The 15,853-nt window shown below is 42.9% G+C and overlaps 1 protein-coding gene across 8 annotated transcripts in view; it reads left to right on the forward strand.

Moving 5' to 3' along the window:
* Positions 1–15,853, forward strand: part of HDAC4 (histone deacetylase 4) — a 208,364-nt gene that overhangs the window by 144,324 nt on the left and 48,187 nt on the right. For 6 of the 8 annotated variants that reach the window (XR_794053.3, XM_010713207.3, XM_010713201.3 and 3 more), the window contains 3 exons: positions 2,081–2,310; positions 12,315–12,572; positions 13,947–14,133. Coding sequence is in view for 7 of the 8 variants with exons in the window: in XM_010713207.3 (XP_010711509.1) it covers positions 2,081–2,310; positions 12,315–12,572; positions 13,947–14,133 (675 nt within the window). In the remaining variant the exon portion in view is untranslated. The remainder of the gene's footprint in view (positions 1–2,080; positions 2,311–12,314; positions 12,573–13,946; positions 14,134–15,853) is intronic. The other 2 variants (XM_010713203.3, XM_010713205.3) reach the window with 1 other exon arrangement.

Here is a 15,853-nt window from a genome sequence, read left to right on the forward strand (position 1 = left end):
ACTATACAGCAGAGAAGCAACAAGAAGCACACGCTCCAGATGCAGCAACTGAAACAGAGCAAGCTAACACATGGTCTCGAAAGCCCTAAGTGGACTGGCTGCCAGACTACAGTTAGTACTTACAACTACCTTGGAATCGAAGTGGAGTTATTAGTATTCTGTTGGTAGCCTTCAGCTGTAGAGATAGTCTCCTGACTACTGCAGAATTATCCAGCATACAGCATGCTGGCTCTGTGCAGTTAGACATGGGGATTTGGGGAAACTAAGAGTCTCTGTTGGACAGTGGTGTGCTGATTTTATGAGCTTTGTACTGGTTTTGCAAATCTAATTTCTGGATTTTATCTGGAGCATGGTAAGTGGTTCACCTTGAATAGAAAGTGGTAATAGAATCTAGGCAGTATGATTGTATCCCCCACTAGAGCAGATCTGGCATTGCTCCTTCACCAGACTACTCTGGATCATGTCTGTCAGACTGACATTTATATACTGAGCAGGATCTATGTGTCTTCCTTGGAAACCTTTGCAGGAGGACTTTGTTATTCACTTGGAGACAAGGAGTTTTTCAAGATGTTTTTCAAGTTTTTCAAGACAGTTCCTCAACTGTCTAACTTGGACTTTGCTGTAAGGAAGATGGACTACGTCCTTTCAAATTATTCATATATTCACACACATTTATGTATGTATGTATGTATATACACGCACACACATAGTTACAAAATAAGATACTCTTTTAAACAATTCTCTTCAGAAGAGTAAAGGGCAAACTGGCCCAAGGAAGGAGGCCTCTAAATGAATTGGTTTCCTCCATGTAGGGCAGTTCTGTAAATTGACAGGACAAGGAGGCGTTGTCCTGGGCCAGAAGCTTGCAGGTGTTTCTGAACTGCTTCATTCAGCTGGCTGCAGACTTCTGTGCAGTTTTGCTCTTTTTTTCAACTTCTCCAAGCCCAGAACCAGGTCTCAACGTTACTATTTGAGTAGTTTTTACTGTTTATACAATGAGGTACTTTTTTTCCCCAAAACTATGTACAGCCTTATCCACGTTAGGGAGGTGACCATTCACACTAGTTATGACTTTCTGTCCCAAGGTGTGGCTTGCAAAGGCTTACCCTCAGCAACTCCACCCTTGGGCTTGGCTTTGTGTTGGGTGTATCTTCACATCCCAGCTTTCTAAGAAGCATGTAAAGGTATGTCTTAAGAGAGCAGAGCAAGAACTGGCTTACCAAGAACAGCTGAAAAAAAGAAAACAGTTCCTGCAGATATGCCCTTACAAGAGCTCAGGTAGGTTTCACATGGTAGTCATCCAAATTGCCCAGGGTGTATGAGTAACCCATGACATCCCAAAAAATAGCCTGTGTTTTAGTTAAGTTACTAGCATGAGTATACAGGACAGGGATGGAAATCTTTTTAACACTTTATCCTCTAAATTAACTTATTTCTAAAGAAATAATGATACCTCTTGGCTCTCAAATTCCTGAAATGCATTCATGTTTTTCCAAAGCAAACACGGTCAGCAGTTTATCGCATGAATGTCTTTATCCTTAGTCACTTCTACAGAGCAGTTATAGCACTGCCAAGGGCTTCCCTACATGATCTAGGGAGAGAACCAGCTCCATCATCAGCCATCATCCTTCAGCACGTCTGAGAGCATTCTTTAAGGCAGAGCTGCTGCATGCTGGAAGGCGGCAGCAAAGGTTGGTGCTGTCCTAGAAATGGAGCTGGAGTCACTTGCTGTACCAAGGCAAGTTGTTAGACTTCAGCTTCTCCTCAAAGCCATCACTGTGTATCTAATTGATGTCATCCACTGAGTGATAGAAGGGTCCATAAGGGATTGCTGAATTTATGAAATATTGTCTAGCGTCTCTGAGTAAACAGGCAAGCAAAGAATTTAAAAGTTTATTCCATCCAGTGGTCATTAATGGTTATCTGTTTTCTTTTAAGGATACTTCAGCTGTAAATGGTGAGGTGGCTGGTTTTAACATTATATGTTGTTGTCACCATCAGTGTTACTCAACAGCCGTTTTCTCCCTTCCTTTCTTCCTTTTTTTCTTCTCTGCTGTTTTTTCCTCCATATTATCTTCAGACTGGTATCTTTCAGGACTGCCCCTCCACGCACAGTCTCTGGTTGGTGGAGAACGGATCTCCCCTTCAATACACAAACTCCGGCAGCATCGCCCACTGGGGCGCACGCAGTCTGCTCCCCTTCCACAGAACGCCCAAGCCCTCCAGCAGTTAGTGATCCAGCAGCAGCACCAGCAGTTCTTGGAGAAACACAAACAGCAATTCCAACAACAACAACTGCATATCAACAAGGTAGGCACAACACTTTTAAAGGCTCTCTCCTCATGCGGCATCAACTCCAGTAGTAGCCAACACTTTGAGGGTTTCTTGTGTTGTAACATATGTGGTATCTGACTCCATAACCAACTGGCCTTCATCCTTGAGCCTCTTTTTCATGATTTTGAGAAATACATCAACAAGGATGGGGGCATGCATCACCGCAGTGAGGATCAATACTGGGAAGCAGTATGATTCAAACTTTGCAGTAATACTTTTTAAAGCTGTCATTGTTGCTGTTCATCCACATCTAGATCTTTTTGTAGCAGAGAACTTAAAAAGCTGTCAGGTAATATGGGAAAAATAACTGTGTGTGTACGTTTGGTGTGGACAGGAGAAGGAGCGGTAATATGAATTTGAGAGAAAAAAGTGAGAGATTTCAGACATGACAAAACTAGGAAATAACTGAAAGGGTAGACTTCCAGAGGCGTTTTTCACTGAGATTACCCTTGGAAAGAGAGAAGCTGTTCCCATCTCCAGTTTAGATTCTCTTAACTCTGTCCCAGTGTAAAACATGACAGGTTTCTATCCATTTCTTCTCCTGAAAATGAGGCTGTATTGCTGTACATCCTGCAGAGATTGTTTTGAAAATTAATTAGAAGTGATTCAGAAATTACTTTGAAGAAAGAAAGCTCTACGTTTAATATCTCGCTTTCTGTACATCACTTAGGCAACATCAGGTGAATGCTGCAGAACACTTTGCCAGCGTGCAGGTTTTGCAGCTGTTCTGCAGTCCAAACTTGGGCATCCCAATGTTATGGCTGAAGCTCAAACAGAGCTGCTCTAGGGTGATTGCTCAGGCATGCATGTAAAAAGACAACATCTGTCCTGGTGTTTGAGCCCATTGGAAGGAAAAGCTCGCTTTTTAAGGGTGAGATCTGATCACCAGTGATATGGATGGAGCTTTGCCAGCTGGCCCCAGCTGAGATATTGTCAGAAGACAAAGTCTGTTGATAGACTTACAGCATAAAAAGGCTGTGAGGGGAGGGGGAAGTACTTCATAAGCAGTGTGATATTTTTCTGGCTCTTTTATTGGTTCTGGTTCATTTCCAGGCATGGCTTTCTTTACAAAACAAGCCCACAGATAGGCTTTGGGCTCAGGGAGACGAGTCAGACAGCAGACATACACTTTTTGGGGTTGCTGCAGTTTAATTTATGGTGGAGATTTCTCCAAATATTTCCACTGTTCTGTTGTATGAGAAAACAGAACTACTGAGAGCTGAGTGTAAAAACAGCAGAAAACAAGTTTCCAATGAGGAGAAAGCAACAATTTAAAGAAAGTCCCCCTGCCCCCCGAAATGCTGTTTACGGACTGGAGCGAAGGCAGGATGATTACACAAGCTGCTGACGTCAGTCTTGTACTTCTGGATGGTGGCCATTGTGCACTGCATGTGCCAGCCCTGGGCTCGGTTTGGCCCCACACACCAGGCTGCTGGGAGCTGCTGTCGCCAGAGAAGTTTCCCTTTCCCTCCCTCCTGACACACTCCGTGCAGCAGACATTCGGTCTCGGGGCGCTAGGTAGGGTTTCTTTGTTAGGAAGTCCATTTCAGTGGTTTGTTTGTTTTAGTTTTCCAGCATTTCCATTGCCAGCACTTGGAAGAGTCCAAAAGCTCGCTGTGACGTACCTCCCCAGCTCATGCAGCCTTTCACTTAGACCTCCCAGAAGCTGCAGTGCGTGCTGCTGGGGGAGCCTGAATTTCAGCTTTGTTAGCCTGGGGATGCAGCACGTCTACGGGGGGGAGCGCAGTTAAACTCATCACACGGACAGTTTCTGTGTGTTTGATTTATAGAAGCAAGGAGTTAACAGCATTTCGGTGCTCGCTCTGTATGTGTGTGGCAAATTTATCCCATGGGACAGCATCCAAGTGCTGACATGGAAGAAGACTTTTCCCAGACACACGGATATTTTAAGACCCTTGTATGCAGGAGCGTGAGGGCACAACTAAAAATAATGTAATAGATTGCTGCCTTTTAATTATTAGCAGAACTGACAGCGCTGTCTGTTCGGGTTGGGTTATAGTTCCTGTAAATAACGTGAGACTGTTTTCAATTGCTTGTGATTTTTTAAGATTTTGGCCTTAAACTTTCCCTGTTTGGTATCTGTGTCGGATTAGATTTTAGCTAAAACAAGTCATCTTGTTTCCAAAGGGGCAGCTAAGGAAAAATAGGTAGTTTTGCTCCCTGATAATAAAAGTAGGAATAACCACCTAGGGGATTCTGCTGTAAAGCCTTGGTGCTTGAGGCTATGGAGCAGTAACCTGAAATTTGAGAAATGGGGGGAGTATGAGGGCTGCACGCTCAATGTTCATGTTGTCACCCGGTGGTGACCTTTGTGTTTGCTTTGAGGAGGGAAAATAAAGCACACACAACCCCCCCCAGAAACACCGTTCCCTTAGAAATGGAGACAAATGGAGGGCAGACAAGGAGCAACAAGGGATGGCTGGAAGAGGTAAAGGGCTGCTGCAGAACTGGCTTTCCCTGATGCTGCCCAGCCCCTGCGCTCTGCCTGGGCTGCTTGTTGAGTGGCATGGAGCAGCTCCTCTCCTTTCCCTCAGTCAAGTTGCTGTGAGTTTGAGTGCAGTAACATTTGCAGGGATGATCATGCCCGCAGTCCGTACAAAGGTTCAACAGTTCCTTCTTCGGAGCCAGGGTTTGGTTCAGTAAAGAAGATTCTGGATGAGATACTGGATCACTTCTTGTTAACTGAGCTCTGTGCAGCCTTTGATCTGAATGAGGCATGAGCCCTGGAACAGTAAATACTAAACAAGCCTGAAAAAAAAAAAAAGCTATACATTAACACAGGTGCGTTGGAGAAATGACCTTAAATTGCAGTAGCAACACACGCCTTTGTTTCCCACCTTTTTTGCAAGTTTAACATTCAAACATTCATTGGGAATATTTGTGGGGTTTTTTTCATGGTCGGAGGAGCTTTGCTGGGGGTGAGGAATTGTTGTTTTGCTGTGAAATAAATATATACACTGGTCCTGGCAGCATTTCACCTTCACTAACAGTCATTTCTCTGCGGGCCTCAGTCTCTTTTAAGACACAATTTTAGCCCTTTTTATGTGTGAGAGGGAAGCAGTGTGTTGCTTGCAGATCTCTGTGTCATTGGAGGTTGGCATCAGGGGGTATTTTTGTCGTGCCAGCCTTCTGGAGCCTGGAGAAGTAGGATAGTGTTCTTTGGGTGTTTTGAGTTAAAAGAATAGCTTTGCAGCATGATGAATCTTGAAGCAGTCATTCCCTTTCTGAAGAGAAAAATGTAAGTGAGATTTCCATATATCCTGTGCCAGAAGACTCAGCTTTTTGCCTTTCTGTAGTGAAGATGAGTGTTTTGGCATTAGTCCACTGAATGTATAATTCACGAAGCCTTCATAGATCAGATAATCTCCCTTTTAGTCCTGAATTGTACTGTTAAGCAGATTAACACAGAGCTTCTGTGGTCAAATTATGGTTCTCCTGGGTAAACCCCGTTTTTTGCACACTGGAAACAGCAGTGTTTCTCCAGCTGTGGCGTATATATGGCAATGTATATATGCCAGACTACAGTGCCTTGACTTGTCTGTGGTGCAGCAGCGTTGGGTGGGTACGTTTTTACTAACACCTAGAATTTAACCGTGCTATTTCCTGATTTTTTTCTTTTTTGGAACACATTGGCTGTTTAGCCTCAAGTGACTTCTGGAGTGCTTTTTAATATATAATGTTCAATTTGTACAATTGGAAAAATACGCTGTAGATTGTATTGCACAACGTTCAGCTAGGGTTGTTATCCATTGAAAGCCTAAGGAAAACCTGTTTAGGAGTAGTCCTTACTCACTTATCACTCAAACAATTTCCCCCTGCACTCTCTTCTCTTTACTTTCAGGCTGATGGATAAAGTAACAAGGAGTTTTCATCTTCACCAAGAAATGTGCCTGTTGCTGCATACATGCTATTAAGGGGCTTTGGCAGGAGCTATTGCTCTGTGGGTTGTTGTTGCAAAGCTCGACACACCTGATATAATCAAGTCCATAATTCCAGTTATTTGGGAGAAGGAGGAAAAAAACAGCTTCTGCTGTTGCCAAAGCATTTTTTTCTTGCTTCCCTTCCTGTTCTTCTCCCAGACAGTCCTCCCTGTTCTTTGGCTTGTTGCAGCTCAGTTGTTCCCTCTTGCCTAGGCACAGAGGTGAGCAGGCTGGTGGTCCTTCCAGCAGGTATGCTGCTTCCAGCAGGTACTGTTCTTGCTGTCTCATCACTTGAGGGGATAAAGCGTAGCCTTTCCCGAACGCGAACGGTTAAACGTCGTTTCTTAGTCTGTACTACATCAATAGGAGGGGTAAAAAAAAAAAAAAAAAAAAAAAAAAGGAAAATAAAGAAATTTTTCTTGGCTTCAACCACTGTAGAACATTCTGCCAGCTGCCTGCATCGTGGCCTGTGCCCAGTGCTGCCTCTCCCCATTGTTCCATATCATCTCTTCTCTTTAGCCTATGAAAATAAAAAACTATATTTTTCCATTCTTCAAGGGAATACCTTGTGTGGGAAGAGTCAACCTTGATAGCCAGAAGAGGAGGGCTTGTGTTGCCATTTCTGAGTGGTTAATTTGAGCCCTCAGCAATATATTTTCTCCTCCAAAATCTTGTCCATGTGCTTTGTGCCTCCCTGCTGGTGTTTCCCTTTTCCTTGAGCATCCCTGCCAGTAGTCACTCCACTGCCTCTCAATTTTCAATTCCTACCTGTATCCTTAACTCGAACAACATTTTTTTTGCTTAGGATGCTTATGAACTGAGTCCTTATTACCGCTTCATCTTCTCATTTTTACCAGAGCTGCCTCTCCAGCTCTCTGGAGTTGTTCTTTTTTCCCTGAGTGTCCTCTTTCATCTGCAGAGGAAGGAAAGGGAGGTTTCCTCTTCTCTCTTCCTCTGCATGATTGATGTTAGCAGTGAAGGAGAGTGGGATCCCAGCTGGTAACATCCACTGTTTGGCCCCATTACCCAAACAAGGAGGCTGCTCCATCCCACTGGATATACTCTGCCATTCCAAGCACAGAAACGAGCTTGTTCTCAACAGTAATGTTGTCTGATCTACCTTTCAGCATCTTCCTATCTATGACCTTCCTTCCTATCTAGGCCCACTCTACTTATCTAGCAAAGTGGAATGGGTTTTTGGCACGTTGTCAAGCATGATCTCTTTGAGCTCGTTCTACCTGTAGATAACCCTGAATGAGTTGTATGGAACTGTGACAGTTTATCCTGAAGTTCAAAGGTGTGTGTGGTGCTTTCAGCCCCCCACTCATGTCCTTTACACACCAGTCTATCCGGCAGCCATGAGTATTGTGAAGGACATGACTGATGTATTCCCTTCAGCAGGTATGCTGTATTCCAAAAAAACCTGCTGTTAATCTAGTTTTCGAAAGCAGTCCTGTCAGTGATTCTTAGTTCTTCTATACTTTTCAGGAACTACAATGAAGAGAAACACCAGGTTCCTTTGTTGCACTCAGAAATTGGAAGAGGTCTTGAGATCTTCAAGTTTTACCTACACTCATGCCCTGCTCTGCCAGAATTTCATTTCTGAAAGCCTTTTATTTGTGTAGGATCGGAAATTTCTTCTGTAACTGCTTGTCTTCTAGGGAACAGATTCAGAGATGCACAGTTTAATCAGAGATTTCCAATAGGAAGCTTTGCTATAGAGCCTCATTAAATACTTCATCTCTGCATCTGCTTCCCAAGGAGCTCTTCATCTGCCTTTTAGCATCAGAAAAGATAACGAGAAGCAGTAGATACAGAAGTATGTAGTAGATACAACAGGTGCCAACTTAAATTTTACTAACAAAAAACATAGTTTCCTTTTTAAAATTTTTCTATATGAAGCATTCCATGGAAAAATGAATAATTCTGAGAGTTTCCTTGTATTGGGACCTCAAGTTGCTATGTTGTTTTTTTTTTTAATATTTTTCTACTCTTTGTATTTTAGAGAGGAAGACGAGAAATGTGGCCACCTGATGCCTAATTCTTAATAATGCTTGTGAATTGAGTTGTTACTTTGGTACTGAAATAGTTGTCCAAGACTAGAGATGCAGTGCCTTTCACTGTTTTATGGTGACAGTGTGATATTGGAGGTGACAGTGTTTAAAAATAGAGGAATAACCTCATTGCAAAAGGATATCAAAGAGCTAAGTATGGGAAGGAGATGTTTATGGTTTACTGTGTAATTGTTTACTATTTAAGATTCATTTGTGACCATTTTAAATGCTCTCTTAAGTTTGTATTCATTCCCCTGCATTTAGGTTACCATAGCTTTTCTTCAGTTGACATCTTGGTTTTGAGCATGTGTCCATAGAATTAGAAAAAAAGGAGGATTTCCAAGTCATTTTTAGTCATTTTATGGGCCTGGGGCACATAGCATTGTGAAATATGTGAAATTTGTTCATAGCAGTACTTTCTTTGCAGAATTGTCCTTTAAGAAGAATTGGTTTGCAGCAGCTGGAGCAAGTGACATACCGACAGACTCAGTTTATATCAGCAAACAGAATGTTTGAAATGACCTTGTCATGGACCACTTGATCTTTCAGCCTGCACTGTAGTGTTTTACAATGTGCTTTTCATTAAATTACTATGTCTTAATGGAATTTGAATAATTTTAAACTTCTAGGGAATTATGCTGCTTCTCATTTCCATTAGATTTAACAGTGACATTGTAAGTTATTTTACTAGCATTTAACTCACCTTGCATAGTTCATAAGTTGAAAAGGTATCAAGTTCAAAGCCTGAGAGCTGCAATCCAAGCAGAAAAAAGTCAGTGGTGATTTATGGTGATTAAATTACCTTTAAGACAGATTATATTCATCAAGCCTCGGTGAGCTTAAAGAAAACTGATTGAAGAAGTACCTTTAGCTTAACGTGGTTTAGCTGTGCAGTATGTGTAAATAGCTATGAAACTGGAGAGATAAAGGCTCTGTGGGGAAGAACCCACAAAAATCCTCAAGAAGTTATCTCAGAATAATTTAGATTTGCAGGCTCGTCTTGGGCTCGTCTACTCCAAACAGGGTCAGTTAGAGCAGCTTGCCCAAGACCACATTCAACTGGGTTTGCAGTATCTCCAAGGATGGAGACCTCCACAACTTTTCTGGGCAGTCTGTTCCAGTGTATGACCACACTCACAGCAAAAAAAAAAAAAAAGAGTTATATAGTGTTCAAAAAGAAATTCATATGCTTTAATTTCTGTCCAGTGCCTCTTGTTCTGTCATGCGTGAGTGAAACACACCAGGCCTGATAGGCCTAGGTATGTATAGTTTAAATACTGCCTAAATCTGGTCTTCATCCACTGCTTCTTTGCTCCAAGACTTCCCCACCAGTCTCAGGGGCATGTGATACCTGAAAGCCAATCTTAGTGGTGAAAAAGGCATTGAGTATCATGCCCATGTCCATGTAACCAGGCCCTTTGTTCTCTTTGGCAGTGGGCCCACATTTTCCCTGATCTTCCTTTTGCCTGTTTCCCATCGTATCCCTTGCCAAATTCAATTCTACGTCAACTTTGGGTTTCCTAGCATCATCCCTCCAAGATCGTATGGCAACACTGTTCTTGTGGGTCACCTGTGCTACTTGCACCTCTATATATTGCCCATTTGTGTCAAGTTCAGGTAGGAGATCTCTGCTCATCCGTGCTGGCCTTCTGCTGTCTGTGCTATAGCCATGGGGCTTTTCCAAGCAGATATCTGAAGAGGCTAAAGTCTGTTCTGAAATCCATGGATATGGTCCTGCTATTTACCGTGCTTTCTACTCTCTGGGTTTCGAATTCCACAGTGGTGTCACATTGCACCAGCACTTACTTCAAAGTAGCCCTCACCTACTTCTATCTGATCAGGAATTCTGCAGCAGCCTACCCATTACATAATTATGTAAGCACCCATTTTGATCTGCCTGCTTGATCTTGACCAACTCCAGACCCATACCAAGATGCAGAACTCCGTGCATTCCTTCCTTTTTCTCAGTGTAAAGGGTCTTTTCCTTACATCCCAACTTGTCCTCCCTAAACAACCAACATCCCTCCATCACAGCACTCCAGTCATTTGTGTTATTCCACCAAATCTCCATGCTTCAGGGGAGCTTATGGTCCTGTAACTGCGCACGCAATTCAGATCTTCCTGTGTGATCCTCATGTACTAGTACAGAGGGGTTTCAGAGAATCACCCAAGTATGCTAATTTCCCCAGGACAGACCTGAGAGCTTTCCCCGCCAGGCTGTAGTGCAGCCACCTCCTTTATCACATGCCTGTACACAAATGGGTGCAATTTCAGCTATTTTGTGGATTGCTGTTTCATATTTTCTCGCACCACTTTGTGTCCTTAGCTTGACTACAGTGTCCACAGCTGTCTTAGATGCTTGTTGAGGAATCACTCTCTGCCCTGGCTTTTTTAGGGTAAGCTGACTCTACCACGTTGACTAGCCCATTGAGAAAGCTCTATCTGGATAGGTAGCTTCTATCTCTTCCAAGCAGCTGTTGACTCTCAGAGAGGACCCTGTGGATATGGAAATTCACTCTTGCCAACAGCAGCCATTCAACCAGTCACTGACCAGAAAAAGATTATTGGTTCTTTGTGACTAGGATGGATGGGCTGCACCCAATATATGCATTCGGAATCAGATGAACCCCACAGGTTTTGCCTTATGCTAAGCAAGATAAGGCCCTTCTGCATAGTATGCTTCTTTCAAGAGTTGAGATACACAGAACTCAGCAATCTGCAAGTGCTGGAAAGCTCTAGCCCTGCATCCTAATCCTTACAGTGCTCTGATGATAAGGGAAGTTTTGAACCCCATTTCTGACACCTTTTGCTGTAGTTATGAACAGTTTGTTGCTGTCCTTAGTGTGATACTTTCAGGCAATTAATCCTTAATATGGCCTTTTTATGCCTAAATCTTCTTTGAATAGATTTGCTGAAGTTACACGGCAGAGCTTCTCTCCTTACATTTAGGGAAAAAGGCTTAGTTTCAGATTTGAGTCAATGGTCTTCAAAGAATGAGTTACTTTTAAGTAGTCACTCCTGCATGTGTTCAATAACCGTGTTTTGATTTAGCTTTATTAGATTTAAAATCAATATTGCTTTTCATACCAATGACCTAATCCCTATTAAAGCTCTGCCGTGACAGCTTTCAAAGTTCAGCATTTTTTTTATAAGCTTGTGAAACGGGTACAGTCTGAACTCTTTAAAAGAAAGAACATTAATCTATTTACCTCTGCCGGGTTTAAAAATAGTGCACGTACATTTTTGCTCCAAATAAAAATCATAAGCAGTTTGAGACCAGGCGCTGAGAATTTTACCTCACTGATCTATTTGCAAAACGTTTGAGCTTGTTGAATTACAGTGAAATTACATTGTTCCCTTTGTTTTAGCAGGCACATTTGGAGAAGCTCACTACCTCTTGTTAGGAAGGTCTGATTAGAATGATGCTCTTCTTGCAGTTGGTTTCTGTAAAGATGCTGTAAGTTTAGTGTCGTCAGTTTCCTCTTAACTAACTACAAAAGAGCACAAGTTTTGGAGGAGTCTTCGGGGAAAATTCTCAGTTATTTACAGTAATTTGTGAAAATTCTTGATAAAAATCATTGGATGATGCTAGAAGAAGCTGGACAGTGAAGCAGAAGCCCTTTGAGAGCATTTGTCTCACTTATTTTTCAGGATTTTAATTGCTGGACATGTTGATGGTTGTTACACTATTTGTGAATTCACTAGCATCCATAGATGAGTAGGCATAAGAGGTTCTGATTGTTTAAGGGGGAAAATCAAGTGCAAATTAAGGGGCCTTCATTACTTAGGACGTAAGCGTGATAGCGCTTAATGTTGAGACTAAACTGACCTTTCTGTTGCTTTACTGTTGTTTCAGACCTTGTTTATAAGATAAGAGCTATAGTTCATGATTTCTCTTTTTATGAAGCTGACTCAGGAGAACACAGTAAACTTGACCTGCAGTGAGTTACATTTTGCTATCAATTAACCTCCTGGATGTTTGCAGATAATATCAAAACCCAACGAGCCAGCTCGCCAGCATGAAAGCCACCCAGAGGAGACAGAAGAAGAGCTTCGAGAACACCAAGCCCTTTTGGAGGAGCCATACAGTGACAGAGTGTCAAGCCAAAAGGAGGTCCCAGGGCTGGCCAGTATGGTGCAGGTGAAGCAAGAACCCATCGAGAGTGATGAGGAGGAAGCTGAGCCGCAGCAGGAGCTGGAGTCTGGGCAGAGGCAGGCTGAGCAGGAGCTCCTCTTCCGCCAGGTGAGCTCAGAATGCGCTGGGCGCTCCTGGAGTTGAGTTGTTTAGCAGCATCTGGAGTGACAGGTTGAATCTGTGTATGCTATTGTGGATGAAAGTCAAGGAGGTAACCAGCCCTCACCTCACAGATACTTACAGCTGCTAGGAGTCGGTGTCAGAAATCTGTTAGTTACAGACCCAAATTCCTAAAAAATAGCTTAAGATTTTCCGAGCCTTTCAATGGCAGTTTGTAATCATCATATCATATCCCTTTTATATGTAGAGAATGGGAACGTTAGTACTAAACTAATTGGACATACTTGGCTTGTACTTGCAGACACATCCCAAAGTGTCGCAGAGAGAACAGGACTTGGTGTTTGTGAGGGTGATGATACAAGCCTCTGGGACAGAGGGCGGTGGGAAAAAGCCTTGCAAGAAAGCAGTGCAATTGTTTTACAAAGTAAATCCTTTATTAGCCAAGTCCCAAATGGTCACCGTGATTTTTGTGACTACTCCTAACATTTTTTGAGCAGTAAGTACTAGCAGAGAACTTGCTCATGCGAGGGATTCTAGCAGAGGATTTTGTTTTATGATTCTGACATTCTAAAACAAATTGACAACTGCAGAGAAGGGTTGGAGTGTCAAAGTGGTTTTTTTGGAGGAGATTCCTTCTTCAGCACTGCAAATCTCAGAGATCACAGGTGCACTCCCTTTTGATGGGAAAGACCAGAGGCTTGGGATTAGAAGCATTAAATCCAGTAAACGTGTAGTATGGCATTACCTCCCAATTGTGTGGCAGTCTCCCAGAAAACACTGTATGTGGTAGCAGTAATGAGTGAGAAGGTTACAATTTGCTGGAGGGACCTGAAGTGCTCAGCTTGTCTTTACTGCCCTTAGTGCCTGACTGTACCTTGAGCCTCGTGAACCCCTGCACAGCCCCTGCAGCCAAGAACAGATTGCTGAAGCACTGCCAGGGTGTAGCTCTCAGAATAAATTCACGACCCTTGGCTAGGGAAGACAGACTGGTGCCAGGCTTGCTGTTGTAATGTCTGAATCAGGTGCAAATTGCTTGCTCTGCGTAGATGTTTGCATTGAGCTGCTTGCTGCTGTCTCCCTGGCACTGCGGGGCCAGCTTATGGGCCCCACATGTCACTGCCTGCAGCTCAGAGACATCTCCAATCCCAAATTGAGGAGCACTGTCTTCATAACGGTGCTGCCTTGAGGGGTTGATGCCATTGCCAACCATGCTTGTGCATAGCAATTTCCTAGATTTATGCAATCACATGTAGACCTCATTTCTCTAGTAAGACTAAATACATGAACATGATGTGACATGCTGCTGATGCTGGACCTTTTGTGAGGCTACCTTCAGTAGCTACCTGCTTCTCTTTCCCACAGCAAGCCCTCCTGTTGGAGCAGCAGCGCATTCACCAGCTGAGAAACTACCAGGCATCGCTGGAGGCAGCTGGCATGCCAGTCTCCTTTGGGGGCCATCGGCCTCTGTCCCGTGCACAGTCCTCACCTGCCTCGGCCACCTTCCCTATGTCTGTACAGGAACCACCCACTAAGCCAAGGTTCACTACAGGTAATGTTGGAGAGCACTGGAAACCAATCGGTGGGGTTGTGGTACCTGTTCTGCTTCACGTTGTGTTTTTCTGCCCTGTGTCCCTGCAAGGCCGTCTGTCCAAGAGCCGAGTCTCAGCTGGCTGTGGGCTCCATAATATCCTGTTGTCTTAAAGGATGTGATTGGTCATCCTATGCCCTGTTGTCCTGCTTTTGCATTCCTTTAGGGACAGACACCCTGTAGTCCAGACGGAAAATAGTTTGCAAAAATCAATAGAAACACAGCGTGGTACTTTAATTATGTATCTCCAAAAAAAAAAAGGGCAAGTCATACACTATGACAAGGCTGATTTAGGCGCAAGGAGGAGAGAGGCAACGTTACTGAAAAAGGACAGCATGCCAAATGCAGTATCTGTCAGCTGTATTTTCTGCACCTTCTCCACTCCCTGCGTAATCTCATGCTGTAAGTTACCAGTTTGGGCTTTGTGCCAGACTACTCTTCCTTCCACAGCACTCTGCCTGGGAGTCTGTTGCCTGTGGGTTAGGAAAAGTGAGGCGAGTTGATCATTCCAAGATGTCAGTGTGGAGAAACAGAGGGAAGAGCATTTTCATACCTGTTCAGTCTTCATCTCAAAACAAAAATTATGAGTGCAATCCTGTATTTGTCTCACGAAAATCAGAAATGCAAAAAAGATGTTAGTCTCCCCACAAAGATTTAAGGTCAAGAATAACTATTCTTCCTAAATCAGGGAGGGCTTATGAGTGCCTTTTTTCCATCAAAATCTTTTCTGTCTATTCATAACAGATAAAAGTAAGTTATGTGCAACTTGTCAGAACCCACGTTAGGTAATTAGGCAACCTTATTTTGAAGGTTCTGCCTTCTTCCCAAGATGTCAAGCTCTTATTTTGTGAATGAACATTTTGCCACATGATGTATGCCCTGAGGAAAGGAGAAAAAAGTGCTGCAGCAAGGGCAACTCATGATTTATCCATTTAATCTTATTTCACCCACTCTTCTTTTTTGCTTCATTAAAATCAGCACTGTGAATTAGATACTGATGGTATAGTGATAGTGATGCATTAAAGTTGACTTTGTTCTGTAGCTGTTAATTGCTGAGTGGGAAGCATGTGCAATCAGCTCTCTAAAAGTCCAGGTAGTATCTAATTTTTGAAAATCAGCCTTTCAAGTCTCCATCTGCTACTAATATTTAAACTTTGAATTTTAGCAAAACTACGTTTCTAGTGTAGCCAGTTACAGCACTAAGATTATTCTAGCTTCTGGCTTTTGCCAAGTGTGTAAAGAAGGGTAATCCTCCAGCTCACAGTCAAACCAGATGAAACTTGAGCATCTAACACTCTTAGTCCCAAACCTTGCTGCTTTGAAAACAAATGGAAGCATGGCCCTACTGTAAGAGATTATTCTTTCTTCTCTCTGTTCCCTTCTCTTCCAGTAGTTAAGTTGCCTTGTCAATCATGCACAAGACTGAATATACAGTAACATTTCCTACCAGAGGATATATGTTTCACTCAGATATGTGCCTCTGAATTTCGTTAAAATTACATAAATTTGTGACAGTAAGAGTACAGGTCTGGAGAACGATGCTGCATTGGAAGGTAGAGTGTTATGATTTGTGTTCCTTGTAGGAAAGGTTACAAAAAATGGCCTACAGTAAGAGGTAAAAAAAAAAAAAACCTGCATTGCTTTTATATAGCATTGTACATGTATTTAAACCAGTGCAATG

Source organism: Meleagris gallopavo, chromosome 7, assembly GCF_000146605.3.
Source record: "Meleagris gallopavo isolate NT-WF06-2002-E0010 breed Aviagen turkey brand Nicholas breeding stock chromosome 7, Turkey_5.1, whole genome shotgun sequence".
Classification (NCBI taxonomy): Eukaryota; Metazoa; Chordata; class Aves; order Galliformes; family Phasianidae; genus Meleagris; species Meleagris gallopavo.